Genomic DNA, 13,701 nt, shown 5'->3' on the forward strand with positions numbered 1-13,701 from the left:
CAGACTCCGCGATAGAAATGTAAGGTCATTTCCGAATGAGCAGACATTTGCAGTGGTTAACGTGAATGCACTCTCCGATATATCGGAGCATTGTCTTTAAATTGAAATCATGCTGTAAAACTGAACTTTCGTGATGTGGATGGAAATAGAGCCCTAGCCTGGTCCCAGATCTGTTTATGCTGTATAGCCAACTCCTGTATGGCCAATGGCAAGACAGAACAAACAGATGTAGGACCAGGGAGACATGGTAAGAGTATTCAGTGACGAGCGTGGGGTAATGCATAACAATCCTGTAAGATAAACTAGCCTAGTCCCCAAAAGGCATGCAATGCAATACAATAATACCTCAAACTCCTCAATCTGACAGCCTGGCCCTCAGCTGCCTGCTCAGCCAAAATACACAGAATACAACTCATCCAAGACAGGCAACAGCCATCTCTTTTCACCCCTTTCCAATGATACAGGAAACCCCTCATTAGATATTATGGACGACATGCAGGCGTAACTATATGGCTAATGTATGGATGGCTACGAGGACAGAGGGGATTCAGTTTCCCATGGTAACGTTGAGGGGGTGGGAACAGAACAAGGAAGTGTTTGTGTGTCTTAGGGCCTTGGTGTCAGACTGATGAGATCATAGAAATGGAAAGAATAGATATATTTCTATTGAAGGGACGCCCACAGTGCATGATACAGTAGGAGAGAGAGGAGACTTAAGCAGATTTAAAGCCACAGCTAATTTGTGTTTCAACAAACAGCAGCCCTAAAATTCTTTAAAGCTGAGGGATGGGGTATGTCAGTGGGTATACCATTAATTGAAATGACAATTAAACAGCTATACATTTTGCAGATTGCACCTTTAATGCCTCTGCTAAGTCATACAGATACAGACCCTTCCACCTGCTTGCCCTGCATGTCTGTGTCTGTCTACTCATTCGAAAGGGACGATCTGTAACCTATTAGATACTTATGTTTTATACATCCATCACATATACAACATATGTCTGAAACCATTATGAATGTGTCGATAGAGGAAGAAAGAGATAATACCAATGTTTCCATTTTGTACCTTTTTTTATTATTTGAAAAGGAAATACCCTGACCCTGGATCGAGACATATACAGTAACCTGGGTGAAAAAGATCCAAAAACAGTTATTTCATTTACAGAGTAAACTACTTTAAGATGTTGGTTGGTATTTCAGGCACTTAGAATCACAAAAGTCTGTTTTGTTTTCTTCACACTACACAAAAATTGTATTATTTGGTCCTTACATCTTCAAATGAAAAGATCAGTTGAAACCACAGTCAGAACAGAATACATATTTCTGGTTTCTTATATTTCATTTTATGGATCCAAATACACTTAAAGTCCCTCATCACGACTGGGAAGCTGAAAAGTTATTCCATCACATTTCAACCGTTTTCCATACATCAAAATAGACCACCAGTCTTCACCGTACCTATAACAAAAGAAGCCAACGCTTCAGAAAAAAAACCTAACAAAACATCATAACAACCTCTCAAATCAGATTTACAGCAGTATTCATTGATATAACTTAGTGGGAATGGTTGCAGTTGAAGATTTGGCAAAAAGATACAATTCAATACAAATGTTTCCTTTTTTTTGGTCCTCATTGGACTTTGTCCTCAAGTCTCCCACAAGAACCCATTTTGCTACAGGTGGACTGAGCAAAGCACTCTATCAAACTGCTCAGCTCACGTTACCATAAGACAGAGGGTGTGTCTCAAATGGCACCCTATTCCCTATATAGTTTCCTGGTCATGTAAAGTACTGCACTATATAGGGAATAGGGTACCATTTGAGACTAAAACAGAGAAACTAGAAGCTTAAAAAACACAACATACAACATAGTCCTCTTACACTGATCCACATCACTCAGCTGCAAGGAAGCCATGTTCTGTGGTAAGAGTTACAATAAGAGTTACTCATGGGCGACTGGACCCGCGCTATGTAGTAGTTACTGAAGTTGACGTCCCTGACGTAAGGTGCCGGCTGGTAGTAACAGGTGATGTTAGCCAGGGCCGGGATGGCGTTCTGCTCTGCCATGGCCCGTAGCGCCAGCGCCGAGATCAGTGCCAGCGTCTGGCGGCGCTCATGTCCCATCAGGCACACGGTGCTCTCGTCCACCACATGCCGCAGCGTCACCAGGCAGTCATAGCGCTTGTCCTCCATGCCGTTGAAGTGGTTCTGGAGATACGCTTCCAGCTTACGCTGCTGCTCGCCAATATCCGGGAAATCGATGAAGAAACGAGAGCACATGTAGCGTTGCAGCAGCTTCATATGAGCCTCTGAGTCCGGTTTAAACCCCCGCACTAGCAGGTGGCAGTACTTCAGCAGTCCTCCTCCCCGGATCTCCTCAGGGCTGTGCGTGGCTATGGTCCTGGTGCGGAGGTGTCCCAGGGCCTCCTGGAAGTCCCCGTACATGCTCTCTCCGACCACGGTGGGGTGGAAACTCTCAGACATGGACGTCTCTGAGCAGCGGTCGAACAGCAGCAGTGAGTCCAGGCCGATCTGGAACGAGTCCACGCTGAACTCAAACTGCCTCCGCAGAGAGTCCACAAACTTCAGCTCCACGTTCTTCCCTGTGTTGTTGGAGAGGGAGATCAGGCTCCAGCGGTCTGTGTCGTTGCACACCTTCACCAGCTTCTGGACGTAAGCCTCTTTGAGGGTCATAGGCGAGACACGGCTGAGACCCGGAGGTAGGAAGTCCACCAGGCTGTCCAGGACCACATCTTTGACCACACGAAAGGTCTTGTCATCAGTCAGGTTTAGGCCAAAAATGAGGTCCAGGTCCTTGTAGCCCAGGCCGGTGTCCTGGTGGAGCACATAGCTGGCTGCTGAACCGTTCAGCTTCACATCCCGGACCACCACACCACGCTCCTGCAGACGCGCCCGAACCACCTGCACAGAAGAGAGAGAGAAACATGGGTGAGTGATCTGAGAGGTATTATTAGGACACTTTATTGTCAATTTTCTTTTCCGATCAAATACGTATTTTTTTGTTGTTGCTTTCAAGTGATCTGATAGAGCAGGGGTGTCAAACTCATTCCATGATTTTAGTTTTTTTCCTTTTAATTTTAAGACCTAGACAACCAAGTGAGGGGAGTTCCTACCTAATCAGTGACCTTAACTGATCAATCAAGTACAAGGGTGGAGTGAAAACCTGCAGAAACATGGCCCTCCATGGAATGAGTTTGACACCTGAGCGATATCTATGAGTGATCTGTGGCCGAGATATGTTAGGGATCTAAGAGAGAGATATCCATACAAGCTAGGGTGATTCATTCAAAGAACTATGCACTGAAAATGCATGTCACTGCAAGTTGAAACGTAGCTTTCATGGTCACTGCCACTTTTTTTAAATGGTAATATTTATATTTCAATCAAGGAATGGTTCACCTTGCTTTTAGCGTATGCTCATAACAGTAAAGATGAAATACTAGCATCCAATAATTTGTTGTGTGGATGAGAATAGAGAGCAACTCAGGAGGACGTATAGAGGAACCAAACAGTTAATGGGTCGTTCCACGAAAATAGTTCCTTTTGCATCCCTTTGATATTTTAAGTAGATATTGTGCACCAATATTGCATTTTAAAAGCCTGTTATATTAAATGAAGTTCCCTTTAATAGAGACCACATTGAGAAGTCAATAAATCAGATTTTTTATATGAATAAAGGCTTCCTAAAGTGCCAAAATTCAGCATTTTGACATGTCCTTCTGTCAACCCTGTGTCATTTCTAGGAAGATTTCAACCCACTAAACCCCCACCCCCCCCAAAAAAATATAGTTATTTTGTTGCTTGAAAAAGTCATTTCTGAAGATGATTATTTATTTCATGTGATTAGTGATTCATTTAGGTCTGTCCCTCATTTTAAGGTCAACTCTGTTACGTGAACTGAAATCTCGCTTTAATATGGTAACTGTTTATTTTAAAATACTTTTTTCTAAACAAACATTGAGCATCTAATAGTCAAATCACAGTGTAAAAGCAGGTGAGCTGGTCCTACTCTTTTGTCCCATTTCCCAGTGTTTTGTGGTGGAAAACTGAGCACGTAGAGCGTAACACGTCAACCCTGTTACCTATAGATAGACGGGCTAGAAATGTTTTAGCATTTGAGGGATTTAAGGCTGATTTAAGATGAAATTGTCAACCCTGTCACTTTGCTATAGTATTTTTTTTATTTTACCGCTTGAGATGGGAAAACGTGTTTTTTATTAAGTTGAACATGTGCTCTTTATGACAGAATGTTACAATTAGGTGAAATCAAGTTACACTTCTAAAAAGGCACTGAATTAGTGGAACGACCCAAATAATGACAAGCAACAACGTGGAATCATTACTATCAAAAGATTGTGAGAACAGTTTCTGTTTTTGCAATGCACAGCCTTTTTATTTGGTCATTTACTCCTATTACCATTTTTAAAAGACAAATGTCTGTCTTTTTCTCACGCAGAGAGATGTGACACTGAAGAAATGAACAACCTCTGATTGTAATGCATGGAGAATCCGAGATTTTTCTGTGGAACACAGCAAGCCAGTGCATGTCTTTTGTCTCTAACTTCTGGAGGAACCCCAGCTGACCTGCAGGTTATCTAAAAGAAACATTACACATCTTTGAGACGTAGACAAATGGGGTTGGGTTGTGAACTTATAAACTCTGGTATGATTGCGCCATACTGAAAACATATTTTCCCTATGTCGTAATATAAACAGCATACTGTACTTGGTAAAGAAAAGGTTCATGAGCTTATTGGGTCACAGAACAGAACCATCTGGGGTGGATCCTAGAGTTAAGGGAAGCTAAAGGCAAGGCAGCTGAGACTGACTTTTACATCACGCCAAAGAGGAAAACAAGAAACTGGGACAATACTTAACAGGCATGACCAGGGTTACCAAGTACACACACTTGGTATCTTTATCCAGACACTGATCCAAGTATTCAACCAGGTATCTGGTCTCTAGTCTGTATACGTACACAACCACATACAATCTATTTCCCTTTCCAGGTTGGATCAAGTTCACCAGTTAAGCATAAGATAGACATAACAACATAAGCTACCTCCTCTCTTTACTGTCAAAATACCTATTCTATGCAGTTGTTGTCCACAACTTTGCTACAGTGCCACCATTTCATTACAAAGTGGATATCTGTATCAGTCACCACCCACAATGAAATATGGTTTTAACAAGCTCAAGATAGGAATGCTGTCAGTACTATTCTGCCTGATTCACACTGATTGAATCAACGTTGTGTCACGTCCTGACCATAGAAAGCTTTTATTTTCTATGGTAGAGTAGGTCAGGGCATGACTGGGGGGGTTAATCTAGTTTATATTTTCTATGTGGGGTTCTAGTTTAGTTTTTCTATGTTTGGGTGATTTGTATGATTCCCAATTAGAGGCAGCTGGTAATCGTTGTCTCTAATTGGGGATCATACTTAAGTAGCATGTTTTCCACCTGTGGGTTATGGGACATTGTGTTTATGTGTAGTTGCATTGTCGTCACGGTTCGTTTATTCTTTATTGTTTTGTATTTTTTCTAAGTTTCACTTTCTAATAAATGATGTGGAGCGCTACTCACGCTGCGCCTTGGTCCGATCATTCCAACGAACGTAACACGTTGTTTCAACGTAATTTCAATGAAATTCCGCTGAACTAACATGGAATAGATGTTGAATTGACGTCTGTGCCAAGTGGGGAGCCTATACGTTTGTTTCGGGAATACACAAGCACACACACACGCAAACAAAGTCGTGCCTGAGGAATTAGGTTATGTTGGCTTCACCACTATGCCAGGGAAGGAGTGTCCTGCCGAGTCGCTGACTTAACATAGCTAGATCCCCATTCATGAATTTAGGTTACGGCCTCCTCCCTACCAACCTAAAAACAAAGACAGACCAAAAAACAGACAAATTGAGACATGCATAATATGTGTTGTCTCCTTCTCTGCCAAAATCCTTCCTGGCCATTAATTGTAGCCTGCTTTACCCAGACCCAGAAACACACTGTCACTGAGTGATTGAAGAATATGAATATGGTCCATAGCTACTGACAGGATTCCAAGGGAAGGGGTAGTGGTACTCACAATGAAAAATGACACCACCATGAAAAGGTCTATTGATGAAAAGGTTCAAAATGTAAACTAAAGGTTAAGAAATAATGAATGTTGAGTTTCAAAGCCAATCCTTTTTAGGGGCGGAAATAACAGAGAATTGAGTAAGCAATAAAAGCAGTTTATGGAACCCTGCTGTGCTCATCTGTGCTGTGTTCCAGTGAGCAAAGCAATCTGTTTCTATTGGTAACCCGACCTCTGGACAGATGGTCACTAATAAAAACATCCAGAATATTAAAGGCTTCTTCCTTCTTTCTGTGGAAACAAACACCAGAATATATATGAATCATTTCCCAGAGTCCTCGTGGAATAATCAATGATTCATAGAAACTGGAATAAATGCTTCAATGAACACATATGCATATGTATATTGGAATTAGGGTTGACTAAGCTAAAAGCAGTATTCATGATAATAAACAGTGATAACTGCCTTACCAAACATAGGGTTGTTTATCAGGCATCAACCCATGATGATACCTTTAAGATAGTTATACATACTGCTAGCCTGAAACAAACAATGAGGAGGAAATAATTGTCCTTAATATGGGCTGTGTGATATGTTACTGAGTCCAATGACAAGTAGGTCTAACTGAATGGAATAGGTCAACCCGAATGCCTCCAGGTGTAATGCATTACATGGTTATAATGTCTTGTAAGACTTACATTAAGCACGTATGACCCCCTGATAATGTCTTATAACACAAAAGGGTCTCCCAAAATAATAAGTAACGCCCTTTCTTCTACCTCTCCAAAAGCAAACTTTTCCATTCCATTCCATTCCCGCGTTACGCAACAAGCACCGGGTGAAGTTCAGCTAAGGGGGGACACTTCCTCTCGAAGTCGACCAGGAGAAGCAGGAGACTTATAAAAAAGCCACAAACTGACCAGACGGTGTTGTGTTGACAATGTCTTGGCGACACGTTATGTACAGTCTCTGCATTCCTACCCCAGTCTGGCGGGTTTCCTCTAGTAGTCCATTTACCTCAGTCTGTGTGTCTCCTAAATAGCATCCTATTCCCTGCGTAGTGCACTACATAGGGAATAGGTTGCCATTTGGAACTCAACTTCAGTCTGACTGCAGCCTGAATGTGTTTTATTATTTTAGTGGGAAAACAGAGTCAAAAACAGCCGTCAGCCAGCTAAACCCCATGGTCCCCTAGACACCAGTTAGAGCACTGCCTGGCCTGGACAGAGAGTCACAGAAAGACCCAGCCAAGCCAAGTAAATGGCATCAGTAAATGAATGAGATGTTCAGTAGTCTATGACCCTGGCATCCTGTCCAGTCAGCCCAGAAGGCAAGCAGAGACAGCCCAGTTATACTATACTCAGTGTACTGTCAGTAGGCTAGCAGGAACAGATGATGGGGTTTTCCTCAGAGGTGAATTAGTAGCCTTGCTGTGGGTGGTCACGGCACCTGAACCAGCATTCATTTATAAAACTAGACTGGTATACAGTATTTATTCATAAAACTAGACTGGTGATGCAGTATTTATTCATAAAACTAGACTGGTGATGCAGGATTTATTATCATTAAACTAGACTGGTGATGCAGTATTTATTATCATTAAACTAGACTGGTATACAGTATTTATTATCATTAAACTAGACTGGTATACAGTATTTATTCATAAAACTAGACTGGTGATGCAGTATTTATTACCATGAAACTAGACTGATGATACAATATTTATTTCCATGAAACTAGACTGGTGATAAAGCATTTATTGGGGATGCAGGTAGCCTAGTGGTTAGAGCGTTGCAAACTGAATGTTTGCTGGATCGAATCCCCGAGCTGACAAGGTAAAAATCTGTTGTTCTGCCCCTGAACAAGGCAGTTGACCCTCTGTTCCTAGGCCGTCATTGTAAATAAGAATTTGTTATTAACTGTCTTGCCTAGTTAAATAAAAAATATATTCTACCTCATAGAGAGAATGTTGAGTTCAGCTGGCATTTCCCAGCAATGGACTCCTTGAAAGCCAGCAACAGGAATGCACACGCCTATATGTAGAAGACTAACAGAGCTATACACTGTAGTGTAAGCCCAACATATGTTCCTTTCCTGTTACTCTGTCTGTGGGGACGTGTGGTGTCATCATGTCGTTGAGTCTCACCAACAATAGACCGACAGAGGAGTTGGCTTTCAATCTGGCAGGGCCCACAACAGAACCAGGTGACTGGGCTAGTATTGTGGTGTGTGAGTGTGTGAGTGTGTGTGTGAGTATGTGAGTGTTTAGGGTCTACTCATATCATGTCAACCTTGTCAAGAGTCCTGACCCTCTAAGGACCCTGTTTTACTGGAGTGACTGACTAACTAATCCAGTTTCCCCATCCTGCCCCAGAAATGGAAGCCATCGCCGCCACCCAGGAAAGTAGAGCTCACTTCCAGTAAGCTCACAATGGTGAAACAAGAGCAGGGATGAAGAAACAACAAACAAAAACGAAACCAGATCTTCCTCAGGCTTTGCCCTACTGTGTACTCAGTCAGTCTCTATTGTATTCTACTCTATTCTAGAATCTCCACCCTGAATTAGATTGGAGCAAACCTGGAAAAAGTGTGTTCCCTTTGCTTGGGTGGCCAAGCCAAGTAAAACAGGTTAGCCTCCTAGCTCTACCTCTACCACCCTACTGTTAACATGAAGTAATATCTGATCTGACTCACTAAAACACATTCAATGTCTGGATATGTCATCTCAGCTGTATAACACCACTGGGTAGGCCTACTGGCTAGTGTGTGGGTGTCACAGGAGGCTGCGGAGGGTAGGACAGCTCATAATAATGTCCGGAAACGGAGCAAATGGAAACCATGTGTTTGATGTATTTGATACCATTCCACCTACTTAATTCTGCACCAACCATTACCACAAATCCGTCCTCCCCAATTAAGGTGCCACCAACCTCCTGTGGTGTGTGTGTGTGTGTGTGTGTGTGTGTGTGTGTGTGTGTGTGTGTGTGTGTGTGTGTGTGTGTGTGTGTGTGTGTGTGTGTGTGTGTGTGTATGTGTGTGTATAGGCCTATTGTATAGTTCCTCAGATCTGTCAACCCAATGTTGGCTTATCTACCCACAGTCCACTGCACTAAATCACCAAAGGTGACACTTTTCTTTTACACCTCCCACGGCTCAGACACACACGGATACACACCGACACACACAACAATATGGAGCCGCACGATAAACAGACGTTATCTAGATGACAGCTTTTCAATAAACACCCCTATTGACAGCCCTGTGGAACACCTCGAAGAACACATATTTCTGGCTGTATGAAGACATTTTTATTTAGGTCCTGGGTTGGATCAGTTGGTTTTCCAGGTAGGGGAGAGAGAGAGGAAGGGAAAACGTTTCTGGAGACATGCACATATGCTTACTGCCAATGGTATGGAGCTGCATGGCCAGCCAGAGCCCACTGTAGACTTTTCCAGCCAGGGGATTTTCTCTGATGAACAACATGGATAGAGCATACATCCTTCACATAGGTCTGCTCTATTAATACAGATCACAAGCATTCGTTTCATTAATGAAAGAGACTGGAGAGGAATCTTTTACATTCTCAAAGTCTCTATACTCCGCCAATTGTAATTCAATGTACCTCACTGTCTCTCCCTGTGTAAAAGTTGTATGGTTTCCTTGACCAATGACATTCCTGGTCGCAGAAGCATTGGAATGAGAAAGTGGAAAATGGCAGTTAAAGCATTAGATCATCTGCTCCTTGAGATCTCCTCCTGTCTGTTAAAGTGAATGTAAATAACATGACTGTCACTCATGAGGATTCATAAGTCATGATTCACTGCAATGGGTGGATTTTCAAATGTAGGCTACCAAGGCACCCCAGTATATTTCCAATACCTAGAGTAGGCTATTGCAAAAATTCAGTGTATGAGCATGCCAACATGACTGGCAAATAATCATATTCACAGACGTTATCTGACCTGATATTGAAGAATATTGGAGCTTTTTATCCTCAGCCACAGTGCTGAGAAATGAGACTGGTCTAGATTATGATATTACACAAAGATGACATGGTTAGCCTTGGAATGCTGCCAAAATACACTGCTTTCCTTACACGTTTCTTAGCCTGCCTATCAAATTCGACTTTAATGTGTGTGTTCGTGTGTAGCCTACCTGAGTAAAAGTGTGCACGCGTTCGTGCGTTTAAAAAAATATATTTCATGCACATTATGATGAGACTGAATTAGATAAATATTGAACTATTTAAAAGAACGTAAAATAACAGCTATATGAGATGAGTTTGGCTAGACAAAATATCGGGCTGCATGCGCTCCAGAACTCCCCAGACCAAAGCCGTTATCTCACCTGGACTATCTGCCGAGGCTGTACAGAGAGCGTCGGGAAGTTTCCGCGTCCGTGAATAGGGACGCTCTCTCCGAGAATAGAGTCCAACCTCTGCACCTGCTCCCAAGACAACACACAGAACCGCCGACTCTGCTCCGACTCATCCCCGGAGGACATGACGATGGGATTTGGAAAAGTAGTCAATTCTTTGGTAGTTTAGTTGATGTAGGCTATTATGGACAGTACCAAAGCAATTCCCCAAATAAGTGTTTCTTTTGAAGTTGGAATGAAACTTGAAATCGACAAGAAATCAAACAAAATCGCTGCTGTTGCGCTTCTCAGATTCACTTAGAACAGAAGTTTCTGAACAATCTAGGCTGAAGATCAGAGAGAGTTCTGCACATGCAAATCATAGACCCGTAAACTGAACGGTGTGGCATCTCCAAAATTCTCCTGCGCTGTGACACACTTCTAGCTGTAATCCAGCTAGAGGCATATTGACGGGTTTTAAGAAAATGGGATTAACATAAGCGTCCTGATTGGCTGTTCGGCAGGTTTATGAAGACCTACCTCAACATACAGAAGAGTACAAGCGGCCATGCGCACACACCCACTTCCCTTGCGTCAGCAGAGACCAGTCTGTTGCTGTCATTGGATACTTCAGTCACATTTAGTATACGCATTAGAGGGCTATTTACACTGTCTATTGGCTAAACACATCTTCTGTTCTGTAGAGTGAGTAGACAAGTAATAGACTAATAATAACAACAACAACCATTTATTTAACACTCTACTCTAGAATGATAGAGTTAGGGCTCTATTCAGTCAGTAGCGCTGAAGATCCGCTCTATAGCGCGATTGACAATTAAAGGCAATGCTCCAGCAGTTGTGGAGACTGCATTCCAGTTAACACTACATACAGTATGTTGGTTCAAACGGAAATTAGACTACCTTAAAATTTCTATCGCAATCATTAACTCTTTAGTGATGCAGATTGACTAGAGCCTTTACTCTGGTTATTGTGAATTATAAGCTTGCATTTTTTTCCTCACTTAAGTAGGGGAAAACATTTGCTTCTGTTACAGTATAATTTAAACCAGTCTGTATCTCCATCATGTCTTTATTGACAACCGGTCATTCACACTTTTCAAAATTGGCCTGACCAGCCAGCATCCTCACACTCTATAATGCAGTGGTTCTCAAACTCTTTGGGTCCGGGGACCCATTTTGATTGCAAACTAATCAGGGACACCCTCATCAGAACTCCAATTTGATAAAATAAAGGCATTTTACTATGACTTCGGCAGTGCATGGCCAGATGAACCAAGTCTTGGGCCCTGGAAAGGAACATTCTAAAGGCCCGCCTCTTGGCATCGGAAAGAACATTTTGCAATTTTCAAGCAAATGTCTTGCAATTCTACACATTTTGTCATGGGGCAGAATGATTTTTTGTTGTTACAGCTTTAATTAAAGCTGAAATCGTGAACATCTACGCATTTTTCCATGAGGCAGAGAAAAGCCTTTGCAGTTTTAAAGCTTCAATTACAGTGCATTTATGTAAAAAGAAAAAAACAACATTTGGTTTTGTCAAGGTGTGCGCTACTGGTGGAGAAGTCAGGTGCAGGAGAGCAGAGAGTTGTGAACAGGCGCACACTTTATTAATAAGGCAGAGGAAATACAACAGATAGACGCCACAGCGTCAACACCTCCAGCCAACGGGAAAAGTGCTATGCGCGAAACAGTCACAAAAAAATGAGCAAATGTTGTACAATAAACATCCCTCGTGAAAAGCCAAGGACTAACGGGGAAAAAACCCAGCCTGGCGCGTACACACGAACACGTAACAAAAACTATTTCACACAAAGACATGGGGGGAACAGAGGAATAAATACATGCAGTGTGATTAGGGAATGTAAACCAGGTAGGGAACAAGACAAAACAAATGGAACAATGGAAAAATGGAGCGGCGATGGTTAGAAAGCCGGTGATGTCGACTGCCGAACGCCGCCAGAACAAGGAGAGGAGCCAACTTCGGCGGAAGTCGTGACAGGTATTGAGTTGAAAAATGTATAATTGTTGGAGTTCTATGGATACCAATACTCCAGTAAGCCTCCAGGCCCAGGTTTCTCAGGGTTAAGAACATAAATTAATAGATGAATAATATTACATTGTATTGCACCTTATTAAAAAAATAATTTTATCTGTTGTTGTTAGTAGTATTCCACAGCCCGTGGAACACCTGCTGTCCGTGGAACACCTGCTGTCCGTGAGACACCTGCTGTCCGTGAGACACCTGCTGTCCACTGACTCCCTCCTGTCTACGGACTCCCTACTGTCTACGGACTCCCTCCTGTCTACGGACTCCCTACTGTCTACGGACTCCCTACTGTCTACGGACTCCCACCTGTCTACGGACTCCCACCTGTCTACGGACTCCCACCTGTCTACGGACTCCCACCTGTCTACGGACTCCCTCCTGTCTACGGACTCCCTCCTGTCTACGGACTCCCTACTGTCTACGGACTCCCTCCTGTCTACGGACTCCCTACTGTCCACGGACTCCCTCCTGTCCACGGACTCCCTCCTGTCCACGGACTCCCTCCTGTCTACGGACTCCCTCCTGTCTACGGACTCCCTCCTGTCTACGAACTCCCTCCTGTCCACTGACTCCCTCCTGTCCACTGACTCCCTCCTGTCCACTGACTCCTTCCTGTCCACTGACTCCCTCCTGTCTACGGACTCCCTCCTGTCTACGGACTCCCTCCTGTCCACGGACTCCCTACTGTCTACGGACTCCCTCCTGTTTACGGACTCCCTACTGTCTACGGACTCCCTACTGTCTACGGACTCCCTCCTGTCTACGGACTCCCTACTGTCTACGGACTCCCTCCTGTCTACGGACTCCCTACTGTCTACGGACTCCCTACTGTCTACGGACTCCCTACTGTCTACGGACTCCCTACTGTCTACGGACTCCCTACTGTCTACGGACTCCCTCCTGTCTACGGACTCCCTACTGTCTACGGACTCCCTACTGTCTACGGACTCCCTACTGTCTACGGACTCCCTCCTGTCTACGGACTCCCTACTGTCTACGGACTCCCAACTGTCTACGGACTCCCTACTGTCTACGGACTCCCTACTGTCTACGGACTCCCTCCTGTCTACGGACTCCCTCCTGTCTACGGACTCCACTTTGATAACCCCTGCTATAATGAAATGTCTCAGTGTGAGCATGCTTGCTTGTTTGTGGAAGGTGTCAGCCTGTTACTC

At 43.4% G+C, this 13,701-nt stretch overlaps 1 protein-coding gene across 1 annotated transcript; it reads right to left on the reverse strand.

Moving 5' to 3' along the window:
• Window positions 1–1,055: 1,055 nt before the first annotated feature.
• On the reverse strand, window positions 1,056–10,965 carry LOC106588638 (terminal nucleotidyltransferase 5A). Its single transcript, XM_014177815.2, has 2 exons — window positions 10,450–10,965; window positions 1,056–2,924 (listed from the first exon to the last, which is right to left on the reverse strand). Exons 1-2 carry the CDS (start codon window positions 10,603–10,605, stop codon window positions 1,899–1,901), a joined length of 1,182 nt encoding a protein of 393 aa, XP_014033290.1. The 5' UTR covers window positions 10,606–10,965; the 3' UTR covers window positions 1,056–1,898.
• Window positions 10,966–13,701: the final 2,736 nt, after the last annotated feature.

This window comes from Salmo salar, chromosome ssa27, assembly GCF_905237065.1.
Source record: "Salmo salar chromosome ssa27, Ssal_v3.1, whole genome shotgun sequence".
Taxonomy (NCBI): domain Eukaryota; kingdom Metazoa; phylum Chordata; class Actinopteri; order Salmoniformes; family Salmonidae; genus Salmo; species Salmo salar.

Coding starts and splice junctions, on each gene's coding strand:
- LOC106588638 (XM_014177815.2), bottom strand. CDS start 10,605: ATGTCCTCCGGGGATGAGTCGGAGCAGAGTCGGCGGTTCTGTGTGTTG. Junction 2,925..10,449: donor AGCCTCGGCAGATAGTCCAG/GTGAGATAACGG, acceptor TCTTCTGTGCAG/GTGGTTCGGGCGCGTCTGCA.